The sequence below is a fragment of the Leuciscus leuciscus genome, assembly GCF_965113295.1.
Source record: "Leuciscus leuciscus genome assembly, chromosome: 19".
NCBI classification, from domain to species: Eukaryota; Metazoa; Chordata; class Actinopteri; order Cypriniformes; family Leuciscidae; genus Leuciscus; species Leuciscus leuciscus.
The window spans coordinates 8,930,293-8,955,860 of record NC_138743.1 but is presented as its reverse complement, the minus strand read 5'-3'; the positions used below and the strand labels follow the sequence as shown (position 1 = coordinate 8,955,860).

At 35.7% G+C, this 25,568-nt stretch overlaps 2 protein-coding genes across 2 annotated transcripts in view; both read right to left on the bottom strand.

The window, feature by feature from the left end:
- Positions 1–194: 194 nt before the first annotated feature.
- Positions 195–11,277, bottom strand: LOC309482447 (uncharacterized protein). The gene is made up of 8 exons (XM_082147790.1): positions 11,001–11,277; positions 9,820–10,105; positions 9,615–9,737; positions 8,196–8,453; positions 6,855–6,946; positions 6,024–6,205; positions 4,110–4,279; positions 195–749 (listed from the first exon to the last, which is right to left on the bottom strand). Exons 1-8 carry the CDS (start codon positions 11,268–11,270, stop codon positions 595–597), a joined length of 1,536 nt encoding a protein of 511 aa, XP_082003916.1. The 5' UTR covers positions 11,271–11,277; the 3' UTR covers positions 195–594.
- Positions 11,278–12,476: 1,199 nt separating this feature from the next.
- slc35f1 (solute carrier family 35 member F1) overlaps positions 12,477–25,568 on the bottom strand; it is a 96,674-nt gene continuing 83,582 nt past the window's right edge. Inside the window, exons 7-8 of the mRNA XM_082148266.1 lie at positions 22,949–23,103; positions 12,477–13,650 (exon numbers count right to left, since the gene is read on the bottom strand). Coding sequence (XP_082004392.1) covers positions 13,426–13,650; positions 22,949–23,103 — 380 coding nt within the window. The 3' untranslated portion in view covers positions 12,477–13,425. The remainder of the gene's footprint in view (positions 13,651–22,948; positions 23,104–25,568) is intronic.

Here is a 25,568-nt window from a genome sequence, read left to right as displayed (position 1 = left end):
CTCAATGTTAAAATTGACCGGAGTTCTCCTTTAAGGTAAATTAATGGAAAAAATTAAAGAAAGGTATAAAAAGGTCACTGCCATTCACTTAATTTGACATATGGCAAGGCTGTTTTTCAACTAGACATTTTTCAAAACTATATGCGCTGTACTTTTTTTTATATTAACAAAAGAAGAAAAAAAAAAACAATCAGACTTTGAAGTGTGTGGTGTAAAGGTGCTTTAATAAGTCAGCAACCTTGAGTCAAGGTCAGCAAACTAACCAGCAGTCTATCATGACAAGATTAACAAGTAAAAATGCACATGATAGTAACATTAAAAAGCATCTCGAAAGGAGACTAGTGATCACTTGGAATGCTAAAACCAATACAAGAATAAAAACAACTAACGTTGCATGTGCACTACATTTACTCAGACATAAATTGAGAATGAATGGGTCTGTGCACTAAAGCATGAAGTTAAACTTCACCAAAAAAAAAAAAAAAAGAAAAAAAAAATATTTAAATACAATCTTCTTAGAGTAGCCATGTTATAAAAAAGTCAGTTAAAAAAGTCAGTTAAAAAAAAGTTAAAATGTTTGGGTCTGTATCAGGTCTACGCTTGAAGCGTGCCGAGATGATCGAGACAGAGCCGAGCGCACTGCAGCACCATTCCCTGCAGCGCCTCCAGATAGAGCTCCTGACCCGAGTTCAGGTACAGCCACATCAGTCGACTCAGCTGGGACACCGCAGAGTCCCCGTGTAAACTCTCTGTTCAAACACAGACATGAAGGCCATCATCAACCAAACACTTTAGTGGACAATCCAGAAACGACAGCAAGGACCCTCATGTACACAATACTATTTGATGGTAAATGTAAAAAAAAAAAATAAAAAAAAGATTATTCTATTGAATGAATTAGGTAAAAGATTTATTTGTATTATACAGTATACATTTTTAAAAGAAACTTGGTTGCACTTTATTTTACAGTATGTGTACACATGTTAAAAAGTACTGGGTAATAAGTTAACTACATGGGTTAAGGGTTACAATAACTACAGGGTTATTACCCAGTTGTAATTACTATAATAAGTAATTAGTATGTGCATGGGAAACAGGACTAAAAGTGCTACCGTTATTTTTTTTATTAATTACACTATTTTACAGTGTGTGCACTCACTGTACGTGAGAAAATACTGGGTAATATAAGGTAACCACATGGTTTAGTTTTAGGGGTAGGTTCAGGGTTAGCACCTAGTTATTATAGTAATTACAATAGCTGGGTAATAAGTACATAGTATGTACATGGAGAACATTACTATAAAATAAAGTGCTACCAATGTTATTAAGCATTATCCATTGACAAAGTTGTTGTTTATGTCTTAACAATTCAGTCGATTTAACATTGTGCAAGTCATTTCCTTTCATTTAATAGTAGTGTTCAATAAATTGGCTGTTCGATATGCGTCAATCTTGGCCATTGTAGACATCCACTTATCTAGAGCTCTACAAACAAACCTTAATGCATCTCACACCTCATTGAAGATTAGACTGCAAAAATCTATAGTCCAATAGATTTGAAAGGACCAAGAAGAATCTGTATCAACTATTTTTAAGATGGTAAACAAGACAAATTGCCTTGAGACTGAGCCTGCAAATAAACTGAGCATCATTCCTCATGCCGATGGGTCACGGAGGGATGGAACGGCTCCCTCATAAATCCTAATCAAATTTCACAGCATTCTTACGTCACACCACTGATGGATCGCTCTCAGACAGGAGGAGGGGAATTAAAGCAGGCTGAATCCTTACTATGCTTCCTCTAGTACACTTCCTGAATCAACAGAGCACTTGTGACGTTTGCAATTGTAGCGTTCTTGTCAAATCAAATGTGGTGTGTGTTCTAAGGTTTATACAATAATGAACAAGAGTTTGTTCATTTGTTTTTAATCCATTTGATTTAACAAATGTTTTGTAGTTTTACTTTAAAGGAGCTGTATGTAAGAAATGTATTTCAATTAATCATAAAATGGCCCTGATAGGTCACTAGACATTAAGAAATCATGTTCATTTCAAATACTTATATCACTGATAACAGTAGTCCGGCCAGGATATTGTCATTTAAAAAGTGAAGTTGCAGCCCTCAACTGATGTTGATGTTGTCATGTTGTGTTTTGGCCTGAAGCTCCACCCTCCACCTATCTACCAATCACGAAGTCAGTAGTGTTTCGGCATCGGGGTTGCCAGCTCTGCTCTAGTTACCACAGCTGCAGCTACAAACATTTGTGCTGGATCCTGCAGCCTACCTGGCAACCTCGAGTCAGGGGGAGGGGGAGGGGATACACCGCTCTACAGTAATTTGAAAGTGATTGCAGTACCAGTTTTGGCCACAATCTTACATACGGCTCCTTTAACAATAAAGCAATACAACATACTGAAAGTAAAGTCAGCATGAATGGAAATTGTGATAGTCTTTTCTTCCCTATCGTGACTTACATCTGAGTGTAACAGCTTCTCGAGAAAAAAAAAGAAAAAGGGCGGGACTTGATTGTGTCTATCAGGAATTGAATGGACTGTTGTGGTTTGCTATTGCTGTGATGTCATGCGAGTGACTAGGTTGCCCCGTACTGCCAGTAAATGCGTCAGAAGTCGATGCAAGTTATTTTGATTAAATTACGAGGGCACATGAATAAAAAATATATATAAAAAAAAGTAATACTGCCACATTACAGAAAAAAAACTATTGATTTCATGGTGACTTTAAACACGGTTAATCCAACCCTCATAACTGCATTTAGGGCTTGCATGATTACAATATTTGCTAATCATCATCCAGAGAAGCTTATCCTTCTATTTGAGAAGTACTAAACAGGCACTTACAAAAACACATTCCTATAAGATGCTTTGAAACGAAAGATCCTGCTAATGAAAATGTCATGAACTTTGTGTGGTCTCGACCGCTCACAGAGGACTGAGGATTAACACAAACACTTCAAATCTGCTGAAGCAACTTAGCGAGCAGCGCTGAGAAAGACCGCATCAGCTAATGTTAAGTAGAGACGAGGAGCAAATAAATACACTAAGGGCAGCAAAGACGAGACTTGGGGTCTCAGAAGACCCAAAAGCATCGACCAGGCTTAGTCATTTAAAATGGGGGATAAATCTGTTACTGTATCATGAATGGATGGCTTCAGTTAGAGCTGCACAATTCTGGATAAATTGAGAAATCACAACTTCCTTTCAAATAGATCACGATTCTGAACAGACAACTAAATAAAATGACAGTGAATTGACATTGCCAGAACCTCTAGTAAATTACATGACAAATACCTCACTTGTTTCATTGCTTGGTGAATCAGTGTTTTTGAAAGAATCTCTTGAATGATTCAATGGCAAATACATTTAACAGTCACATGTCGCCACCTACAGGTGTAACGATGTAACTGATACAATCTTTATTTGAAGCACAAGTTACTTTCAAAAGGTGATTTACTCCATTTTGATCGCTTCCGTATAGACTGTTTATATCCGAACTATAAACTTCTCAGTATCGTTATTTCTGTGTTACAAATATTCAAATGATCACAGACGTACTGTGTGGTTGAATAGACAGTTTCATACCTGTACATAACTGCGTTCTCTGGGTCACCGGCAGCACAAACTCATATTTGAATGTAATTTTGTCAAAGGTTCAATAGACATGGGAGAAACGTTGACATTTAGGAATGAGATCGTGTGGGTGTTTGATAATCTTGCAGCTCTAGCTCCAGTCGCCCTGTAGTCATTTAGATCAGTGGATCTCAACTTTTTAGACTTCAAGACCACCATTGTCATCTCTACAACAATATTTGAAGGCCCCCCACCACCACACTAAATTTATACCTGATTGAGTTTTGCATAACTAGAAAGATTATTTGGGTTTTTTTTTTATAATGGAGAGATTGGTTTTTAATTTATTTATTTAAATGTATTTATACATCTTGATTTTTAGCCTATTTTAGTGTTTGATTGGTCTTCGTTTTAAATTATTAAGTCATCTTGAGGCCCCCTTGGAAGTTTGAGGCCCCCGGCCCCTGAGTGAGAGCCAATGATTTAAACGGAAAGGGTCGTTTTAGGTCAGTTGAACCCACCTTGAGATATCTTGGTGTCAAATTCCAGCAATGTGTAGAGCGATTCAGGAAGCAACTGTCTAGCCCAGACGTTCTCCTCCAGGTAAATCCAATCCCGGATTATCCCCTTTCTACGCAAGAAACCTTGCACATGATCCAGGTACACGGAATTACCAGACACCAGATACAGCCTTAAAGAAGAGAAAAAAGAAAAGAACATTTACACGCATGAGCTGGAAAACCATTACCAAGGCAATAGACAAAGACTAATTATTTGTTTTTTCATTAGCTTGGGGAATAAGACAACCTTTATTAATAAGCCACAAAGAGAATTAAAAACCAAAAACAAATGTAAAAGCTTTTGCGGGGAAAGTAATTTTTCCAAGCACTTCTGAAAAACAAGGCATTCATCTTCACCGTCTCTTGAGATTTCCTTCTGTATAATGACTGTTTCAGCTTCAAACAAAACACCCCGGATGAAAAACGCTTAAGAAAACTCAGTATACTTCTTCAAATGTGGATTATTAGTTACATTTAAAACCAGCACTGATGGTTTGTATGCTAATGACCAATTAGATGGAGAGATTAGAGAGCCGAGAAGTGCTCAACTACAAAACTAGAACATTTTATTTGCACAAAATTCAAAATAAAAATTAAATAAAAGATTTTTATAAGTTAAGCATCATGGAATGAAAATATTTAATCAGCCAGTATCAGTATCACTGCATGGCTAAAAAGCACCATAACATTCAGACATCTCTTTTCTTCAAGTGAGCACTTTACCACTCACATCTACTTACGTAAGATGATCGCCCTCAAGGAACATGATCCCACTTAACTCTTCACAACACTGTTCTTGGTTTCCTCTAATGCTGTGAGTTCAGTCCATGCTTTTTGAGATCAGTCGCCATACACTTCAAAGATGTCATCGACTGACTGCCCATAAGTCACTGCAGGGTATTTTTTTGAAGCTGCCATCTCCTCTCAGTGCACTCTCTAAGCTTCAAAGCCCAGTCTGAAAGCCAACCACTGGTAAAGCTCAATGCCTTCACCACTAGTTTTTAGTGGAAACAGCAATTGGAGTGACAGCAACACTTTACAGCCAAGAGTGATCAATGGGAACGATGTAATAAGAACAAAAATGTTTTTCCTTTGCATTTATGAAAAGTTTTGCTAACAGACGACAATGCTGTTAAAACAATCCCTGTTCACATGGATCCGCAAAAACGACTAAAAATGAAACACTGCGCGCCTACAGACTGACCACATAAAACATGCGCATTACATCAGTTTCAACAAATTCACATTTTTGTAGTTTACACAGAGACTACCATGGTACAGTTTTCAAAAACTTGCACTTTGAAACACGCTTTCAAAAGTTTGTAATTTCAGGCCCCAAAAACGCAGATGTCGTGTAAATGAACGGCCAAAAATAATAAAACATTTTCTGTTTTTAGCTGAAAACAGTGGTGTAAATGGCTTAAGTTAGCTTATTTAATTTTAAATAAACTTACTTTATGAAATAAAAATTATATAATATCAATTATTTTTAATTGAATAAGAAACTTACGTTAGCTTTATTTTAGATCAAGTTTATTTTTAGCTTATTTTTAATCTAAACACAAAGTTTAAATGAAAGTTTGCTTTACCTAAAATAAATGTTAGCTTATTTTATGTATAAATATTTTTTTAGTAATATATAAATATATACATAAATTATATACATTGAAAAAAGTTAGCTTATTTAATTTTTTCATTTACATTTTTTCTCATCTAAACATCAAAACAAATAGAATAGGATTCAAGGAAATACCTGCTGTCAGTATAAGGCAAAAAAAACGTTCCTATTAACATTGCAATTCTAATTCTGTATTCTGTATTCTCAAGAGAGAAGGCGAGTGCGCAGGCATGAGCGCAGACTCGAGCAAGACTGACTTGTAGTAGGGGAGTGTCTCAATCATTTTCCAGTTGACATAATTTGCGGCCGTCTCCTCCAGTGCACAGACACGGGTCATCTGGACTTTGGCCACCTGCCAGAAGTGCTCGTGCTCAATGAGCGTCTCCTGCATGTCCCGCCTCAGCAGAAGATATACACCCTCCAGGGTGTCTTCATAAACCTGCCAATGACAGGTGCAACATTCTAACTGACCTTGTGCATGCATAAGGGAACAGGCCTACATTTGCATATTCAAGTACAACAAAAGAATAAACAAATTGAATAAATTAAAATAAGATTTGAATAGGGATTTTGTTTGTACCGTGATAATGTGCAGTTAACCTCTATTTGTAAAAATAAAATTCAAATTTAATGTCTATCTGATCCTTTCCTTGTCCTTGAATGGTCACGTGTTATAAAACAGTGTATAATACTGTAAGAATTTGTATGCTCAGACATGCAATGTAATTGACTGAGACATGCACCGATACGTCTATAATCAATTTAGGCAGCCATTAGATAAGAGCGTCTGCTCACGCCGTGACCTGTGAAATCATTCTCGCTGGCTAATGAAATGCAGAGGATGAGCACTGCTGGAATATTTAAGATCACGTCCTCTGAGGAGCTTATTTGCCATTTTTAAGATGGGGAAGAGAGATATCAGTTGGAATAGAACGGGGACAATCATGTGTGAAGAAAAGTTAGTCCCTGGAAAGACAGCTTGTCAAATTTATTCAAACCTCACAATGCACACCAGGGAGAGAGGACTTCATGTCAAAGAAAAAAAAAAAAATATTGTTCAGCCTCCTGCATGTGTTCTATAGACGTACCTTTCTTCGCTTCAGTCGGCCCCAGTCGCGGCTCAAGATCCAGGCCATGAGAGACTTGCACATGGAGAAGTAGTTTCCAACAGTCTGAATCCCTGATGGAAAGAAACAAGTACAGTCAGAACATGAGATGATATCCGAAGAGACTGGAGCAGTAACATTTGATCTACAGACTCTTTTCCTGCCAAAGGACTGGTATAGGCATAGTTCCTCAAGAGAGAGCGCCACATGAGACCAACAGAGAACAGAAAACATGAGCTAATGCAGCAGGTCGCTTGACTCCTCAAAGGTTTAAAGATCTAGCCAATTCTCCACCAGAGGTTGACCAATATATGCCATTACTAAGGTAGGAAAACAGTTTTACAAATGACTGGCTGATAGTTTCATTTATTTAACTCTCTGGTGTTTTTCAGGAAAAAAAATTACGTTTAGTTTTTTTAAGAATGGTACAAAACTCGCTATGTGAAAAAAATTTGACATGATTCAAAAAGGTAAATGGTCCCTGAAAATAAAAATAAAAAACACCTGTGCGCCATGGTCAAAAATGACCGCATTGAAATAATTTCATCTTATGGAAGCGTTCGATACTGCGCCCAAATAAAATCTTACTGAAAGCTCATTTTTTTTAATCAACCTCAAATTTGAGATAACTTGTTTAGATTTATTACTTTGACTATCACAGTTTTAGAGTAAAACAGGTTCTGGAAAATATATATTTCATATAAAAATGTTATATTTTTGTGCACTTTTCGTAATTTTTTTTATAGAATTGCAATTTAAGTTTACTTTTTTTAAACTTCTCACTTCAGCAATAATCTGCCATGTGTCTTTTAAAAGAGACCAAACTTAAGTTTGTGCTCCAAAGCATTCAACATTTATAATAGTTTAAGTTGGAAAATGAATAAATGGATTATAACTACTGCATAAATATAATTTGCCATCATAAAATCCCCTTAAAATACAAATATTAAATTTAAAAAAACTTTATCGATCTAAAATATAGTACATTCATTCATTTTTGAAAAAGAACATTTGACCACCACGCGAGGAGCATCAGAGGATTAAAAAAGAAAAAATGCTATTAAATAAAGCTATAAATAAATTGCATTCTATTAATAGTAACAAATACATGCTAATAAATAAATCTATAAACAATAATAAATACATGCTATTAAATTATAAAAAACAATAAAATTGAAATACACTTAATACAAAAGCTACAATAAATACATGCTATTAAATAAATCTATACACAAGAACAAGTGAAATACACAAAATATATGCTATTAAAATTTTACATATATATACACACATACATACATATATATATATATAGTAACTCACCCTGGCTCTCATTTCCCCGGGCCAATCGGCCTCTCCAGTAGTCTTTGGTGATGGGGTGCAGGGAGGCCAGGTACCTCACGTCACACAGTGTTTCACCCCAGGTGGCCACCTTTCTCTTGCTGTGCTTCTTCCACTGCAGGAAAATGGAGCGCAGCTGCTTGTTGTACGGAGTCGGCTGACGAAACAACCAGTATGTGAAGAGCCACTGGAACCTACACTGGACGTATTGATGATACATGGACTCCAGCTCTAGATGCTCTAAAACCAGTACAAGATATGGGCGTCAATGACAACAATAGTGCCAATTAAAAAGCTAGTCAAGTAACAGAAACACTACTTATGAATGCATATCTATATATTATTATAAAGTCTGCACAATTACACCTTTCTGCAACCTTACAGAAGGAACTCCAAACTTACTGGTGGAAGTTTGAAAGACCTTTAGATCAACACTGACCAGGATTCACAACATCCTGTTCAAAGCTAACAGCTATAGAACATTGGCCTTTCAGATACTAGTGTATTAAAAGATACAGGAAATAGCAGGTGAGGGTGAACTATGAGTCACAGTCCTTCACCAGGAACATCACTCAGTGTCTCACTCCAACTCTCTGATCAAGGGTCCATCACAGCAGTTTGAAGTGATCCACCAGTGCAAAAAAAAAGAGATTACTTCATCTTTCTTCAGAAATCCCATTACTTTTAGTAGGAGAGAGGAAACATATAGCAAAGACATAAAAGGTCAACGACTGTACCCAGGCACCCTCATGTTCTTTTGGGTAAGACGGCAATACAGTATAGGCGCCATCATGAGCCAACCATCAATTTGCTAAATGCACTGCGGAAATTCTAGTTGAATGGATCCACTCCAGCACTCAGAGCATTAATATAAGGTCATATATTGCATATTTTACTATATTTCTTCAGCAATATTAATGCCAATTTACACAACGTTGGTTATTGCACTTTTTATTTGGCCATTAAGTGTCCTGAAGACCATGCAAGTAGACAGGTTTTTACATCCAATCACAACCTGTTCCCTAAAAGGGAGCATCTCTGATCCACTTCAAATGTTGACTACTGTCGAAGACGGTTTATACTTTGAAAAACTATTAAAACATGAATCAAATCAAAATATTATTTGGAAAATATTTCGTTTCTATTTAATTACAACATTTTATTTTTTCATACTCATTACTTGTATCAAATTTGTCTGTTTAATTTTATTTATCTAACATTTATTTTTATAGATGTTTTACACTTTCTCTGAACATTTGCACTGGCACCTTAGCACTCCTGGTGGCCCCAGACCCCACTTTAAAAATAAGACCTAGACAAGGATTTTGGTGCTACTTTTACGACTCGTTACATAAAAATTGTTGTTTTCATGTTTCATTAAATGGGATGCAAATATCTCACCCTTGTTTTGGTGTTGGCTGAGAACATGCTGGAAGACCAGTGAGACACTACCATGATGCTTCAGTGCAAGATGATACAACTCCCTCCATTCAAACTTGAGGGTGTCACAATCTTCAGTTTTCTCTGGTAAAGAGAAAGATAAATCAGCATGTTAAGCTTTGAATTAAGCATGGAAACCTCAGGTGACAGCTGAGAATATGACCACCTTGGAGTTTGTCCTGGAACAATTCTGTGGTGATGCCCCACAGTTTCTCCACATCACTGCAGGGAAGCCTCACTGAGGGCAACGGGACCATTTCCTCCAGCACGAGCCACTGGACCCAGTACTTGTGCGGCGCGAGTGGGATCTCCACGAAGAGCTTCTCCTGAAACGCACGGTTACAGTGGATGTTTCTGAAGAGGGATCGCCACATAAAAACCAAGCGGAAGGCGGTTTTGGCCGTTACGGGACACCTGGCGCGGGTATATGACAGACTGACCCCAAACGAATCCTGTGGAGAAACATTTTGGAGAGGATTAGCCCACACCTGCTGCATTCATTTACGAAGACTGCGGATAACAAACAAAAATAAGATAACCCCCAAAAATTACATTATTAATGTAATGGGAATAAAACGGATTTTTTATTTTAGATAATAATAATAATATGTTCTTGTATGTAATAGTATATGTTTTATTGCTATTAAGCTGAATGTGGATTGTGTACGGTCAAAAATAACCATTGGTGATATCTTTGCAGACAGACTTCATGAAGAAATGAAAATTGGAGTAATGTTGTTGTAAAACACTACAAAACGTTATACAATTGTTTGAATCAAATTATTAGATTTCAGAAATACAAGGTGCACTGGATACAATGATTACCATAAAAGGCATCTATATAGTTTAGACCCATTTTGTACCGTACCAAAAAAAAAAAAAAAAAAAAAAAACATTAAAATCAAACCACAGAAGACCGCAAAGGGGTAGTTTGTGGCCTAATGGTTAGAGAATCGGACTTGTAACCCAAAGGTCACTGTAGGAAGCAAGGCAACTAATCCCCAATCGCTCCCAAGGCCCCGCAATGAATTGCTACCTACTGCGTGTGTGTGTGTGTGTGTGTGTGTGTGTGTGTGTGTGTGTGTACTACTCACTGCTCCTAATGTGTGTGCACTGTAGCTTGGATGGGTTAAATGCAGAGGACAAATTCTGAGTATGGGTACTATTTCTGTTTTCAAACGGTTGACTCAATGTTGTATGCATGATTCAATTATCACTTATATAAACACACTGACTATTCGCCACCTACTGGAATATACCATGCATAAAGGGTGAATTGATTAATTAAAAAGAAAATCGACTTACTGTGATAAATCAATCAAATATCAATTTCTATGCAAATTGTACCTGGAAGTGTGTGGTCCACAGAGAGTTGCACGAACAAACTCGGAACAATAAACTGCACGTGCCGCCGAGCCTCAGCAGCGACACTGGGTCCAAGTTCCTCAATATAACCAGGAGAACTTCATCACTTAAATGCAATAAGCCCGTTGTGTTGTCGCTGCTTTCCGAGGTAATATCTGAGGCATTCAGATGGAGCTCTTCCTCTGTGGCGGCAGTCAGACAGGAGAATTGCTCCAGCAACTCACACTCCCAGGTCGTGCTAAGGTCTGCCATACCTGTGCCAGTGTCACCGCCCCGCCTGCAGACACCTCTCAGGTGTTAAAGGTTAGGAACAAACCACCTGAGAGAGGTCATGGGGTGGTGGTGAATTTCGAAGAGGTCGCTCATGAATATTAATGAGGTCACGCCAATATTCCTGCTTAATCTAATTAACATTCACACAGTAAGCGTTTTCATTCGCCAAGCCAATCGGGTAGGCCGTTACATAAATATTCACAAGACAATCGCTTAATTTCCCAACAGCAATGGCAAAAAACGCGTTTCTTATTTGTGGTGTTTTTGTAATGCTAATTTATTCTGCGGTCTGTCTTGTAATTGTTTTTTTCTGTGTTAGAGGTTAATTTTATACTTCTGATGTGGCTGTTGTCCTTGCACTTAAGGTTCCCCATGGGGTCAATAAAGTAGGCTATTCTTGTATGTCTATATTTCCCGTTGTAGGAATTATTTATGCTTTTCCTAGCTTTTCCTATATTTAGTATTTTTTATGTGGTTGGTGAGCTGAGAGTCAATCAAATAAATAAATAGCCCAAAACGTTTTTAATCAATAGTATTGCACATAATGTAAATGGGGACCGACTAAAAATAGTGCAACCCTGTTTCATTAAGAGTTTGTCTTTTGTAAACAGAATGATTTTGTAAAATTTGTAAACAGAATGATTCAATAGGTTAATATTTCATCACATATTCAGGGTCTTCACAAATATTTAATTAAAGGAGAAATTGTAGCTTGTACCATTATGTAATCTGAGATGCATTAAGGGATAGTTCACCCAAAAATAAACATTTTATCATTTACTCACCCTCAAGTTGCTCCAAACATGTATTCATTTCTTGCTTCTGTTGAACATAAAATAAGATTTTAAATAATGTTGCTAATCAAACAGTTGATGGTAGCCATTGACTTCCATAGTAGAAAAAAATATATGGAAGTCAATAGCTACCATACAATTTCTGGTGACAAACATCTTTAAAATATCTTTTTTTGTGTTCAACAGGAGAAAGAAACTCATACAGGTTTGGAAAAACTTGAGGGTGAGTAAATTATGACAAAATTTTCATTTTTGGGTGAACTATCCCTTTTAAGTAAAAGTTTAATTATGATGTGTATGAGTATGATGTTATGATGACGATTGTGATGTGTTTTGCAAATCTTAAAAATATTTTCCCAGTCATGGCACATTCACGTTTTTTTGAGTTTAAGACAAATATACTTTATTTTAAGCAAGTCAAACACATTAAGAATTTCCAATATTTAAATGACAATTTTTTTTTTTTAAACAAAACAAAATGTAGATATCAGTTCAGAATAACTTTACACGTGTATTTGTATTGGATTTTATCCAAATAAGATGAAAATTAAATGACTGAACTGCTTATAAAACAAAGTCAAGTGCAGTAAAATAGTTTACAAGTTTACAATCAATTGCTATTACACAGACTTTAATATTTAATACAAATGCATGTACCCTTTCTTGGCAGATTAAAACAAAATAAACAATATGATGACAAATATAAAAAATGAATATGGTATAACATTTAAAGAAGGGTGGAAAATCACTCTTTTTTTTTTAAACCCTTTTTGTAGATGGAAATATTTATAATTTTGAGCAGTTAATACAATACGCAATCATGACATGATGTCCAATACTGATGACACTGTTTTTAGAAGTCATGATTTCTCATTGGCTAAATGGAACCCACAATAATATCACATGGCAAGGCACTGGCTCAAATCAGCATTTTAAAACTCAGAATGCAGTTTTCCAGAGACGTCGTCACGATTTAAAACATAAAAAATTCATGAAACTGTAGTGAGACGAACCGTGTCAAACTTTCAGATACAATGAACCCTTTTGTGCTTGTATAAGAAAGTAAAACATTCACAAGTGAGCATTTGGACAAAACAGTCAGCACGAATCCTTCTAAACACTTAATTTGCCGCGGGGGAAAGAGGCAATGAGGTGAAATCATCTCTATGTTTCTGATAACTGGATGTACAGAAGTCACTGCTACCTATTAACAGTTCGTGATCACAGTGTACTCATTTGCTACGTGGTTGATTACATCAATCGGTGATCGTTACCCTTCACTTTTCTACAGACTGCTGGGCCGGGCCGTGGATGATTGGTTTTGAGAGACCACGCCCCCTTCAGGCTACTCGTATACGAGGCTCCTCCTCTATTTCCTGACCCAGGCTCGTATAGGTCACTGAAGGCTCCAGCGGCCCCACAGTGGGCGTGTCTGTGATGGCGTTTCCCGTGTTGCGGAACTGTTTATAAACGCGAGGATCCTGTGCCACGTACGTGGAGGAGGAGAAGTATAAGACCAGTCCCAGGACGATGATGAAGAAGGACAGCAGGTAAAGCCCGGAAAACTGTAAACAGGCAAACAATATAATCAGCTTCACATATCGAGTAAATCGAACACTGATTTAAAACTTTGTATCATCATTTATTACTTGTAAATAGTACTCAAAACTGTAAATCATGATTTAAGTCGAACTAGATTTAAAACTTTGAATCATAATCTATTACTTCTTAAAAGAACACTGATCTAAAACTGTACATCACGATTTATTAATTCTAAATAGAACACTGATTTAAAATGTAAAAATCATAATAGAACAATGACTTCAAGCTAAATCATAATTTACTACTTTTAAATAGAACAGTGACTTCGTAAATCATGACTTAATTCTAAATATAACGCTAATTTAAAACTTCAAATCATAATTTATTAATAATAAATCAGACAATCCAAATCTGTTATATGGAACATGAAAGCAGTGAGGGTTTAAAGAGAGAGTGAGAGAGAGACAGTCTGTATGAAAAAGTCTTCCAAGTCTTTTGTGTTTCCCCAACAAAATAACAACATACAGTAAATAATGACAGTGACACGTAAACTATCCCTTGATGCCACGGTCTAATGACAGCCACTGCAGACAAAGTTTAAAAAAAGGTCACATTAGGGTCATATTTCTTTAATAAACATGAGAGAATCAGACATGAAGGCCCAATAGGAGAGATTCCACTGATAATGAACTAATGAATAAGCAGCAGTTGTATTAGAGATGGAGAAATGATTCTCTCTCAGTGTCAGTCTACTGTTCAAGGCAAGAAGTCTGTGATTGAAGTTACAAATAGGATGGCATTAATAAATGAATCATGGTTCAAAATCCATGTTGTGATAGACATGCATTACATGTGATTTAATGTCATAGGAATGCCAATTCGGTTGTTAAGTCGTGACGTAACCACTCTCCGATAATACTCTTTCCGGGTCCAAAGTCCAGGTCCTCTCTACCGCTTTCGCTAGTGTTTTGGTTATTATTGAGTGTTTTTACAATGCCGCAGTGCTGTGTCCCGTGTCCCGAGCTAACTCACTTCAACCTCGTAAATCTTCTTTTTCATTGATGCCTGGACTCTACCCTTAATTATGCCACCTGAGTGATGAGCTACACTAACCACTATGTTGGTGTTAAAGGAATTTAAACCCTTTTTGACCGCCAAGGGTGCCTCACTAAGAAGGACGTGATCGTAAATACATTTACAGGTTCCACCATTGTTATTTCTGGACGAGAGGAGCGCTTGGACCCGGAAAAGGCTAAACGTCACGCGTGACGTCAGACTTAACAATCGGATACACTCTTAAAAACAAAGAGTGGTTCCATGAAGAACCTTCAACACCTTCAAGAACCTTCAACCACAAAATGTTATAGTGGAAAGGGTTCTTCAAATTTTAAGAATGTTCTTCACACTATTAAGGGGGAAAAGGTTTCAGTCAAACAAAAGAACTGTTAACTGAAAGGTTCTTTGGGGAACCAAAAATAGCATTGATATGGCATTGATGCTAAAACACCCATTTGGAACCTTATATTGTATATTAATGGACTTAAACTTAAATTTCCCAGAATTTTCAAATTGATCCCAAAGTCTTCAGCATGAAGACAAATTACACAGCAGGTTTTTATGGAAGATGGAAATGATCACTCATGAAAGGGAGCCAAATCTTAAAATCTGAATTTTGGCTCTTTTTTTTTCTTTTCTTTTTTTTCTCTTAGAAAGCTTCTAGACTGCTGAGACTTTTTTTAAAGACCAAACCTTAAAATAACTTTAGCAGCTATGGTATTTCCAAAGGTGTCTACTAAATTATAACCTGGAATGGAATGTAAAATAAAATCACACCATTGACAATAAGAGCCATTTTTGAACACTGCATTAATGATTATATTTTGCTCTGCGTTATGGTCGAGCAGGGACTCAAAACCCTTGTCAGCGCTTTGAAAATAGCAACAACAATCACGACTTGGAAAACTGAAATGCCAACGCTTCACTCTATTTGCCGTCACTCAATCTCCAAATCACATCAATAGTTTTTCATCCATAGGGTCTGAGGTGTGGATGAGAATCACAACTGTAGAGCTGTGCTATGAACAATGTCTCCATCTCTCTATCATGCCTGTGATTGACAAAGTGCTTCCATTTACACATGGCCTTCAGCTCTGGCACATAAGAGCAGATTCAGCAGTGAGTACAAAGTCTTTTCACTGTGGAAAAAAATATTAATAAATAAATACCATGAAATCTGATGCTTTATAATTGCAATTGCTCAAGAGCTTTTCTTGTTCAGCCAATAATGAAGTCTTGAATAGTCACACACACAACATTTTCACGTATCATCACTTCACCACTTACAGTGTCTCTTAATACAATATGCAGTGAACTTTGCGAGATGTGAAGCAACGATTGTAATGTCCATTCGTTTTATAGACTCGCACATAGACCTCAATAACGGCAATCATGTAAAAGATGAGCTTTTAACATAAGACAACAAATAACTGGCAACTACAACAGGATAAAGGAAGTCGGCAAGCATCTATAACAGTATTTGCATAAATGAATGCTTATTATTTTTAATGCTGCAATGCATGCTGGATGCTCACAGATCATTAACAAATCGAAAACATTGTTCAATATGAAAGCATCAAAATATCTGTGACTCAATGAGCCTCATGCAATTGCTTTTTAGTGTTATTAGCTGATCACATCCCATTTAAAAGCTCTAATAGAGAGAGGACCACCGTGAGACCATGTGTGTGCCAGACTGATGTAACTTGTGTGAAAACGTACATGCATGCACACTCATAAATATTTGCTAGCACTCATACTCCAAAGCCCTGCAGTGATAGACATTAGGCTTTTGAACTCTAGAGAAACTCCACAGAGAATTTTAAATAATCTTTGACACTTTCTCACAGTTTGCAGCCCTCTTCTGCCGTTCCCCCCTCAAGCATCACAGCAGAATAAATATTTCCATTTTCCAATGAATCAATAAAAGAAAGGGACACTATGTCCTGGCGTGGCTTTTGTGCATCACCAGAGGTGCTTTTAATAAAATCAAGTCTATATAAATCTGTCTGCATGTGCATGAGTTTACACAGGTAAAATAAATAAACTAAAGATTTAGGATAGACTGAACCTTTTTAGGTATCAGTATTTAAAAGAACCAGAAGGGCTTTACTTGGCCTCTGAAGATATCTACTTCCTTCTTCAGATGGTATCTAGAACCAATACGATGATCTGAATAACCTGTGATGTAACTTCAAGAACTCTTTCATCTCTAAAACATCATAAACAACTCAAGAACTAAATACAGCAAAAATGGTTCTTGATAAGTACAAAATTCTTTGCTAAAGAACCTTTATTTTCAGAGGTTTGGAGTGAAGGGCTGATCTATGAAAGCATGCTTCCACCTAAATGTGAGAATGTTTAAATTAAGAAATTAATTAAGAAAAGAACGTCAAAATTGTGAAAAAATAAAGTGACAATTGTAGCAAATTACAAAGAATTACAAAGTTTTAATAGTGAAATGTATCCACAATTATGAGTAATGAATTTGCAATTGGGAGAAATAATAATTGTGGAATAATGTTGCAATTTTGCGATATACCGTCATATTGTGAGAAATAAATCATAATTGTGAGCTATAAAGTTATTGTGAAAAGTAAAGTCACAATTGTGGGAAATATCCAATTACAAGTAATTAAGTTGCAATAGTGGGATAAAAATGCAATTGTAAAAAATAATGACGTGATTTCATGTTGCAATTGAGATGTCAAATTGTGATAAATATAATTATTATTGTGATATATAATGTTGCAATTGTAACAAACAAAGTCGCATTGTGAGTAACAAATATAAGAAAAAACAACCTTTTCCTAAGTGATGAATCATAAAAGTCATAAATATGGCAAAGTCTTGTTTATTTTGCGGATTTTTAAAAAGTGAACACACCTGAGAGTTCAGTGCAGACCACAGGATAGAAATTAGGCAGATGGTTCTGGCAAACGTATGGAAGATCAAGCACAGCCTGAGTGATTTTCCAGTACTGGAAGGGTATTAGAGCCAGCAAGAGTAATATCTGCTGGAAAGGAATATATATTCTGCTTGAATTGCTGGTGTGTCAGGTTGCTCATTTAAATATATCAAGTGGTGCTACATGCCAGCATAACTATGATAAAGCACCTGCTATTTCAAGCCAGACACATGGTGCCCCCTTTTTCCCAAGCGTTAGAGGAGAAAAGAGTTTTCAATAAGGGTACAGTGATGTAATTACAACCTGTACAAAAAAAAAGATGCTCACACTCGCAATAAATCATACTGTAATATGCAAGGTGTTCTGAGTGTCATATTTCAAAATGAAAGTTATGAACCAAAGATAGATTTTACTGTCCCAGAGACAAACAGCCATGTGTTAAAGAAGGGTTTGCAAAGACATGTCTTTTTTTATTCTTACACAAATATGGCTTCATAAATCGTTTGCATTGCTAATTTGAAAAAGTGCTAACTTGATATAGTGGAAGCCCAATTTCAAGCCCACCCCATGTGCCACCCTATTAATTTCCTCATATTTAATTGCTTTTGTCATTCTGAATGCTTCTATGGAAGCTTGTTCCCGCCATTGGAATAACAAAACAAAACAAAAGTAATTGCAAATTTTTATCATGACATTTTTCTCAGAATTGTGAGTTTCTATCTCATCATAATTCAGACTTTATAACTCACAATTGCAAGTTTATATCTCACAATTCTGAGAAAGAAGTAATAATTGCAAGATATAAACTTTAAACGTGTAAAAAGTTTATATCTCGCAAGTATGACTTTATTTAGCATAATTCAGTTTATTACTCCCAATTATTACTTTATTTCTCATAATTGCAAGTTTATGACTCGAAATTCTGACTTTCTCATAACAATTCTGACTTTATTTATCATAATATGAGTTTATGACTCGCAATTATGACTTTATTTCTTATAATTATGACTCACAATTCTGACTTTATTTATCATAATTCCGAGTTATTGACCTGCAATTCTGATTTGATTTCTCATAACAATTCTGATTTGATTTCTCATAATTCCGAGTTTATGACTTGCAATTCTGACTTTATTTCTCATAATTCCAAGTTTATGACTTGCAATTCTGACTTTATTTCTCATAATTTAAAGTTTATGACTTGCAATTCTGACTTTATTTCTCATAATTTCTAGTTATTGACCTCCCAATTCCTCCCAATTTATATCTCCCAATTCTAACTTTATATCTAAACTCGGAAAATGTAAGATAAAAACCTCACAATTGCAAGAAAAAAAGTCCGAATTGTGAGATAAAAAGTCACAATTACCTTTTTTTTTTCATTCTTTTTTTTAAGCTTCCATATTATGTGAAAATGTAAAAAATTCTGACAATAAAACAATAAAAAATCTGAAATCAGTGGTTTTCACCTATAGGAAGGGTGCAGCCAAAACCAACTACATGCAAGGCTGAATGGAAAGGACGTCTTGACCCTCTAATTCTGCTAGAATTGTCTAAAACGACCTAAAATAGGCAGAAAAACAGACTGTGTTTAGTATTCAAGCTTTTGTGGCCACATTCAAATTTCATATTCATTGATTTCAAAGAATAAAATTAGTCCGCTATTAACAACTGTCCTCAATAAAGGAAGCATGTTTACAGGAGCATTTAAAATCCCCGGTTAGCCTTGAAGTGCTGCAGGTAATGGCTGATCCATGCAGCTCTCCATGTTGTTGTGAAAAGAAATAGCACAGCCATTAAAGCAGACAAAAGAGAGCTTACAGTAAAAGCACCAAGCCACACTTTTAAATCAATGCTAACAGCCTTCATCTGGAGCCCGCTATCTCTGAATAAATCAATAGTTTGATTAGATACTAGACTTAATTATCGGCATAAGGTCTTTAAGTGTAGGATTACCGTACATACTAATGAACCAACATTGATATCAAGCTAAATGTGGTATGCATTAAGTACAGTACATTGTTTTACTATATACAAATGATCTTCGTGTTTGTGTGTGGTTCAGGTATTCCCTACGTTTTGGAGACAAATGATTTGTTCTGTAACCACAAAATTCTTCCAGTAAAAATTCTGGACAAACAACCCAACTGCTGCGAATAAGAAGATACATCCAACCATCAAACGATCTACTTTTCCTCATGGAACGGACCAAACAAGCCACAAAGCCTAATTGCAGTGAGAACATGCTTCTGTCACACATCTACCAGCAACCAAGATTTCAGGAAATTGAGCAACCTGTCGAGATAAGAACTCAATCTCTACGGCTCATTTTTCTTCTGAATTGGTCCGGCTGAACGGAACATCAAAGGCTATTGTGGGAATCAGCTCGATTCAAATTTCAAACACACTCTCATCTACTTCTGTCTGACAAGCGGCAAATCACTGTGAAAAACATGCAAGCACGTTCAAAATGGTCTTAGCCAAGAGTGGGCATACGCCAATATCTGTCCGCTGCAGATATGGATTCATATACAGTGGGCTCCAAAAGTCTGAGACCATTAGTAAAACAAAATTCAAGTTTTTCCTTAAAAAAAAAAAAACTTTTTGAATAAAATGTTTTTTATTTATATATATATATATATATATATATTTATTTATACTAAAAATGTATACTAAATGAATACTAAAAATATAGTTATATATAGTTTTATTCATTTTAATTTTTAGTTGAGTTATTTTAGTACATCAAGTTAAACTAAATGAAAATTAGATTAGCTGAAATTAAATATGTTTTTTAATATATAGCGTTTATTTCATTTCAAGTAACAAACAGGTTATTTTTATGATTTTAGTTTTAGTTAACTATAATAACAGTGATTTAAGATGTGCATATATTTCAATATGTCCAAAGAACATATTGTGCTTTAGTGTCTGTAAATAGGAGTCACATGAATGCCATAAATTTGCTTATCAGTAATGACACAGACACAGCTCGACAGAATCTGAAATATTTCTCATATCTTTTATGTCTTTTCTTATTAATTTAATGATATAGATCTTCCTTGTTTTCTCAGACTTTTAGGCTCCGCAGAACACTCACAAGGACCTTGAGTTTGCCTCGTGAGCAGAATCCAGGTTTCAGAAGGCAAAAAGCCAGACACAAAAATAAAGGACAGGGTTGAGATGAGACTGCAGGTGCAGACTACAGACCGACAATAAAAACAGCGTGCAGAGAATCCGAGAGAGCTCTGGCTACATATGACCATATTACAAATGGCTCTGGCATTCAGTTCAGGGCTGGACAGGAATTCATTAGAAAGCTGTTCATGTCTGCCGGCTTCTCTCACGCTGGTGTAACCTCTAACCTTTTGTTATGTGTGTACAGCACAATGACCAGAGAGAACAACAATATGAAAAATTTTGGAACACTGATGCTTTTTATATCATACCAGACATGAGCATCATATAGTTAAGACACTATAAAAAACTACTACGACTGTCAATTTAATGCATTCATTAACTTAATATATAAAAAATAATGTGTTAAACATAAACGCTAGAGCGGAATCAAATGAAACGGGAAACCCAGCAAAACGCAGTTAAAAGCAACCTAAAAAAAACTTAAAACATCGCATTTGGGGGCTTTTCTTAGGATATATTGATACAGTTTGTGCTTAACGACAAATTGAATTAATCAGCATATCATGTAATTAATTTGATTTAAAAAGCAAAGTAAAATAATTGACAGCCTTGCTTAAATGCTAAATAAAAAAAAGATAGTCTCTAAAAAAAGGCTCCAAAATCTGATAAAGCCATTGTTAAAGCTGCAGTAAAAAGCTTATGTATGCATATTTAAAAAACTATGAGTGAAAAAAACTGATCAAAAGTTGTCCATTTGGTTTTCAAATAAGTTATTATCTTAATTTCAATTAAGATAAAATATGAGACTTGAAGAAAGAATAAAAAATAAAAACATTATTTGACTGTATTTTCCTGTATTTAGTATATGTAAAATGCTGAAATTAGCAAAACAAAAGAAACTTACTCTATAATATAATAATGCATTACAACATGTCTATCAAATATTAGCTGAAATCCATGATCATTTCTGTCAGAGATGACAGCTGTGCTGAGCCTCTTCACACAAGGACATCGGAAAACAAAGCCAGAGATGCTTTAGATGTGATCACTGCTTTTGTTGTCACTAAAAAAAACGCCGCTCCACTGAGAACAAATCTAATTTCGTTGAGCCACTTCTACCTATTCCCAACAAGCAGTTACCCAGAGCTTTCTGCCTTTGGCCACAGAGATGGAGGCTTGTTTCATATCCATCACTCTAATTGTATTTCATGAATTCAGAAGCTCAGAAACATGGTCCTAATACATTCAACTTGGAAAAGAAAAAAATCCACCAGCAAAACATCCCCTTTCACACACACTTCTCTCTTAAAAAGGTTCTTTATTTGCATTGATGGTTCCAAGAAGAAATGTAAACATCCAATCTTTTAAGAACGGTTTACTGAAAGGTTCTTTGGGGAAGCAAAAAATGGTTCTTCTACGGCATCGCCGCAAAAACTCCCTTTTGAAACCCTTCACTTTAATAGCACCGTAACCATTAAAACTAATCAGTGTGATGCTCTCTATAATAATCAATTCAAAAGAAGCAGAATCTCTTTTTGTCCTCCAGACAGTGTAATCACTACTAGACAAGGAAAGGGAGTTTAAAACACTATGCTCATTGTACAGTAAGACTAATGGCTTTGTTCATTGATGGCTTTCGCTGTAATGGTGGTGTTTAGAGATGAAGTCTCACATTGTGTCTGGATCTTTCCCTAAAGGCAAAGGAAAAAGTCCTTGCTCAATCTTTGTGAATCTATTGTGAATCTATCTCAATATAATGCAGCTTTTCAAAGTGTCCATAACTGAAGCATGAAGCACTGCAACTATACTAAACCCAACCAAAGACTCCACTGCAGTGCACTATAGACACTTTTATTTTCTTACTAAATATTTTATGTTGTTATTTTAAACGAATTACATATCTACACACATATCTGCCTTCGCTCATTCTGCCACAGGAAAACGGTCATGCAAAACTAAATGGTGAAAGAAGTCTCGACTAATATTATAAGTAGAATCCAGGGGGGGAAATAAATGATGTGCAGAATTCTCTCTGAGAAGGAGAGCAGAGAAATTATGCTCAACATTCATGAGGAAAAAAATGGACGAGCCAAGGGCAAGTAATGACATGTATAATGGTGGAGGTGAGAGAGAGAGAGAGAGAGAGAGAGAGAGAGAGAGAGAGAGAGAGAGAGAGAGAGAGAGAGAGAGAGAGAGAGAGAGAGAGAGAGTGTAACCTTGTATTGGAACAGGAACAGGCCGCAGAAGAGGCTGTACAGGTCGGCTGTGAGCAGAGAGAGGTTCACCGCTGTGGCGCTGGTTCTTCTGATGACCACGGGCATGAAGCTGTACAGCCCAAACATGCACGCGCTGAATCCAATGTACAGCAGCCCTGAGAGGACATAAAGCGTTAAGGCCAGTTCTAAAAATCATTCTAAATATAAAGGAATAGCAGAGTCCACACCACAACTGTAACGATAACGGCACAGAAGAAGAGTATCGGTGGAATCGATGACCTTTTCCATCTGATAAAAACACAGCCAATCAGAATCCATCCTGCTTTAAGAGTTCGAGCAATTAAAGTGGCAGAGGACAAACCTGCAATGCTGAACAAATCTGAACAATACAACTTTTTTTTTTCAGTCAGTGGTCATTGAGGAGAGATTCGTACGTACGAAGGTAATATGATGCCATAAAGAATCGCATGCGCAGGGTAAGATTTGTGAAAGTGTACTTAAGATTGCAAGCGTAAATAAAATTTACATGCGCAAGAGAAGATTTGTAAAGGTGTAAATCGCCTGTCAAGTGTAAGAAAAAAATATTTGCATGATTTTACTGTTATGCGTAAGTGCAATTCATGTACTGTGAAGATGCAGCTTCTGCTAACGCAAAATAAATAGGATCTGTGTTCCTCTGACTTCCATTTTTCCGCACTTACACTTTTGGCACGTTTTTTAAAAATATAATATATATTTTATTTAAAATATAATATACTATAATATAATATAAACTGTTAGATCACTTCATAAATAATTATGAAGGTAATTATGATACATTATGATAAAGTTCTCTGGGATACTTGATTCTGATTGGTCAAATATAGAATTCTGCAACTAAATGACTGCTAAATTGTTTAAAAGGCTAGTTAATGTCTTTCATATCACTCTGAAGTCTCTTTCTCACATAACAAAACTTAAATCATATCCACTTATTTAATTTGGAAAGTAGCCGTGTAATCTATATTGCATCTGGGTCTTGATCTGGTTTATAATACATTATCTCTTATTTATAATGCTTACATGGCTATGCTCTTAAAATATAATGCATTATAACACAAAGCAAATAATAACTGTGGTTAATAATGCATTATATGCATAGGCTTCACAGAAAATATAAACAGCTTCTATTATTTTACAGTACAACATTATATCACAGCTTCATATTGCGCTTTAAAGGTGATAAGGGTACAGATGAAGCCAGTGTGGAGTTTAGCACACTATTCCTCTGTTACCAGCAATCAGCTTTTAATGTCATAGAGGACAGAGAGACAGCAGCTGTGAAATTCTGGTCATAATTCATCCAGCACAATCATAATGGAATTGGATGGCACAAAAAAAAAAAGTAATTATTCACTTGTGTTTTCTCAGGCCATTCATTTCTAAATACATTTGTAAAGGACACAACTTTTATTCCAGCATAAATGGAGATGGATAATAATCATTTGTTTTGAAATGAAAAAAACAGACAATACTAACAAAATCTGCTTCCCGTCTGGCATCCCAACAAGTCTTTTGTAGGTAAAGTGCAACATTTTTTATTTTTTATGTTTCAGATTCTTCCTATCTCAGTTTGGAAAACAGAACCAGAGATGAATAAAAAATGAATGCATCAAAATGATAAATATAAAACAGTATACTGTAATTTACCTGCTACTCTAAAGTGAATGTAATAGTACTATCATGATACAACTGATTTTTATTATATATATATATATATACACACACACACACACACATACATACATGTATAATTTTTTGTTGTTGTTAGTGACATTACAGCTATAAAAGTAAAATGACTGGATCAACTCTGAAACCCTTGAGGTAAAATCAAATAATGAGCTCATACCCAGCAAGGACAAATCAATGTCAGGATTATATCACACTATATATTTCGGAGCTCACTGCTATTCACACAGTTTGTTCTCAGGCTATGAGGCTTCGGAGCAGAGCAGAAGGCTTCATAACTTATTCAGATGCCTTGCTAACACTGTTTGGCGATGTAGCACATCAGAGAATTATAAGTTGTCACCTGCTATTCAGGGGGAAGTTCAGATCTATCTGTAGGCAAGGATTTAATGTTACTCTGTAAGCCTGAATGTAAAAAAAAAAAAACTATAATTAGTTGGAGGTAATGACAACATTTTAGAAACATTTTAGAGTGGATCTGACAAATCTAACTAATGATGCCATAAAATATATTTTTTGAATTTTTTGAAGCGGAATCACCGTTTTTTGCTTTAAAAAAAACGATGTAAACTATTTTTCTTTAAAATAAAAGCTACTGTTTGAATTTTTGTAATCTAATGCTATGACATTCTATGGAAACAATTGTTTCCGCCACGGAATAAAAAAAATTAAATTGCAATTGTGCCTTTATATTGCAAAAAAAAATTCTCACAAGTTTATAACGGTAAAAATTGTAAGATATAAAATGGCTACTTTTATGTCACAATTGGGAGTGATGAAATTATGTGAGCACAATTCTCACAATTCAGACTTTAAAAATGTTTTTGGGTCAGAACTGTGAAGTATATACTGTACCTCGCAATCTGATCTGAATTGTGAGACAAAAAGCAGC

What these genes read in the sequence shown, in the direction of transcription:
- LOC309482447 (XM_082147790.1), bottom strand. Translation starts at nt 11,270, where the DNA reads ATGGCAGACCTTAGCACGACCTGGGAGTGTGAGTTGCTGGAGCAATTC. An exon ending in GCCGACTGAAGCGAAGAAAG is followed by an intron (nt 6,206 to 6,854) that starts GTACGTCTATAG and finishes TGTCATTGGCAG; the next exon opens with GTTTATGAAGACACCCTGGA. An exon ending in TGACACCAAGATATCTCAAG is followed by an intron (nt 750 to 4,109) that starts GTGGGTTCAACT and finishes GTGTTTGAACAG; the next exon opens with AGAGTTTACACGGGGACTCT.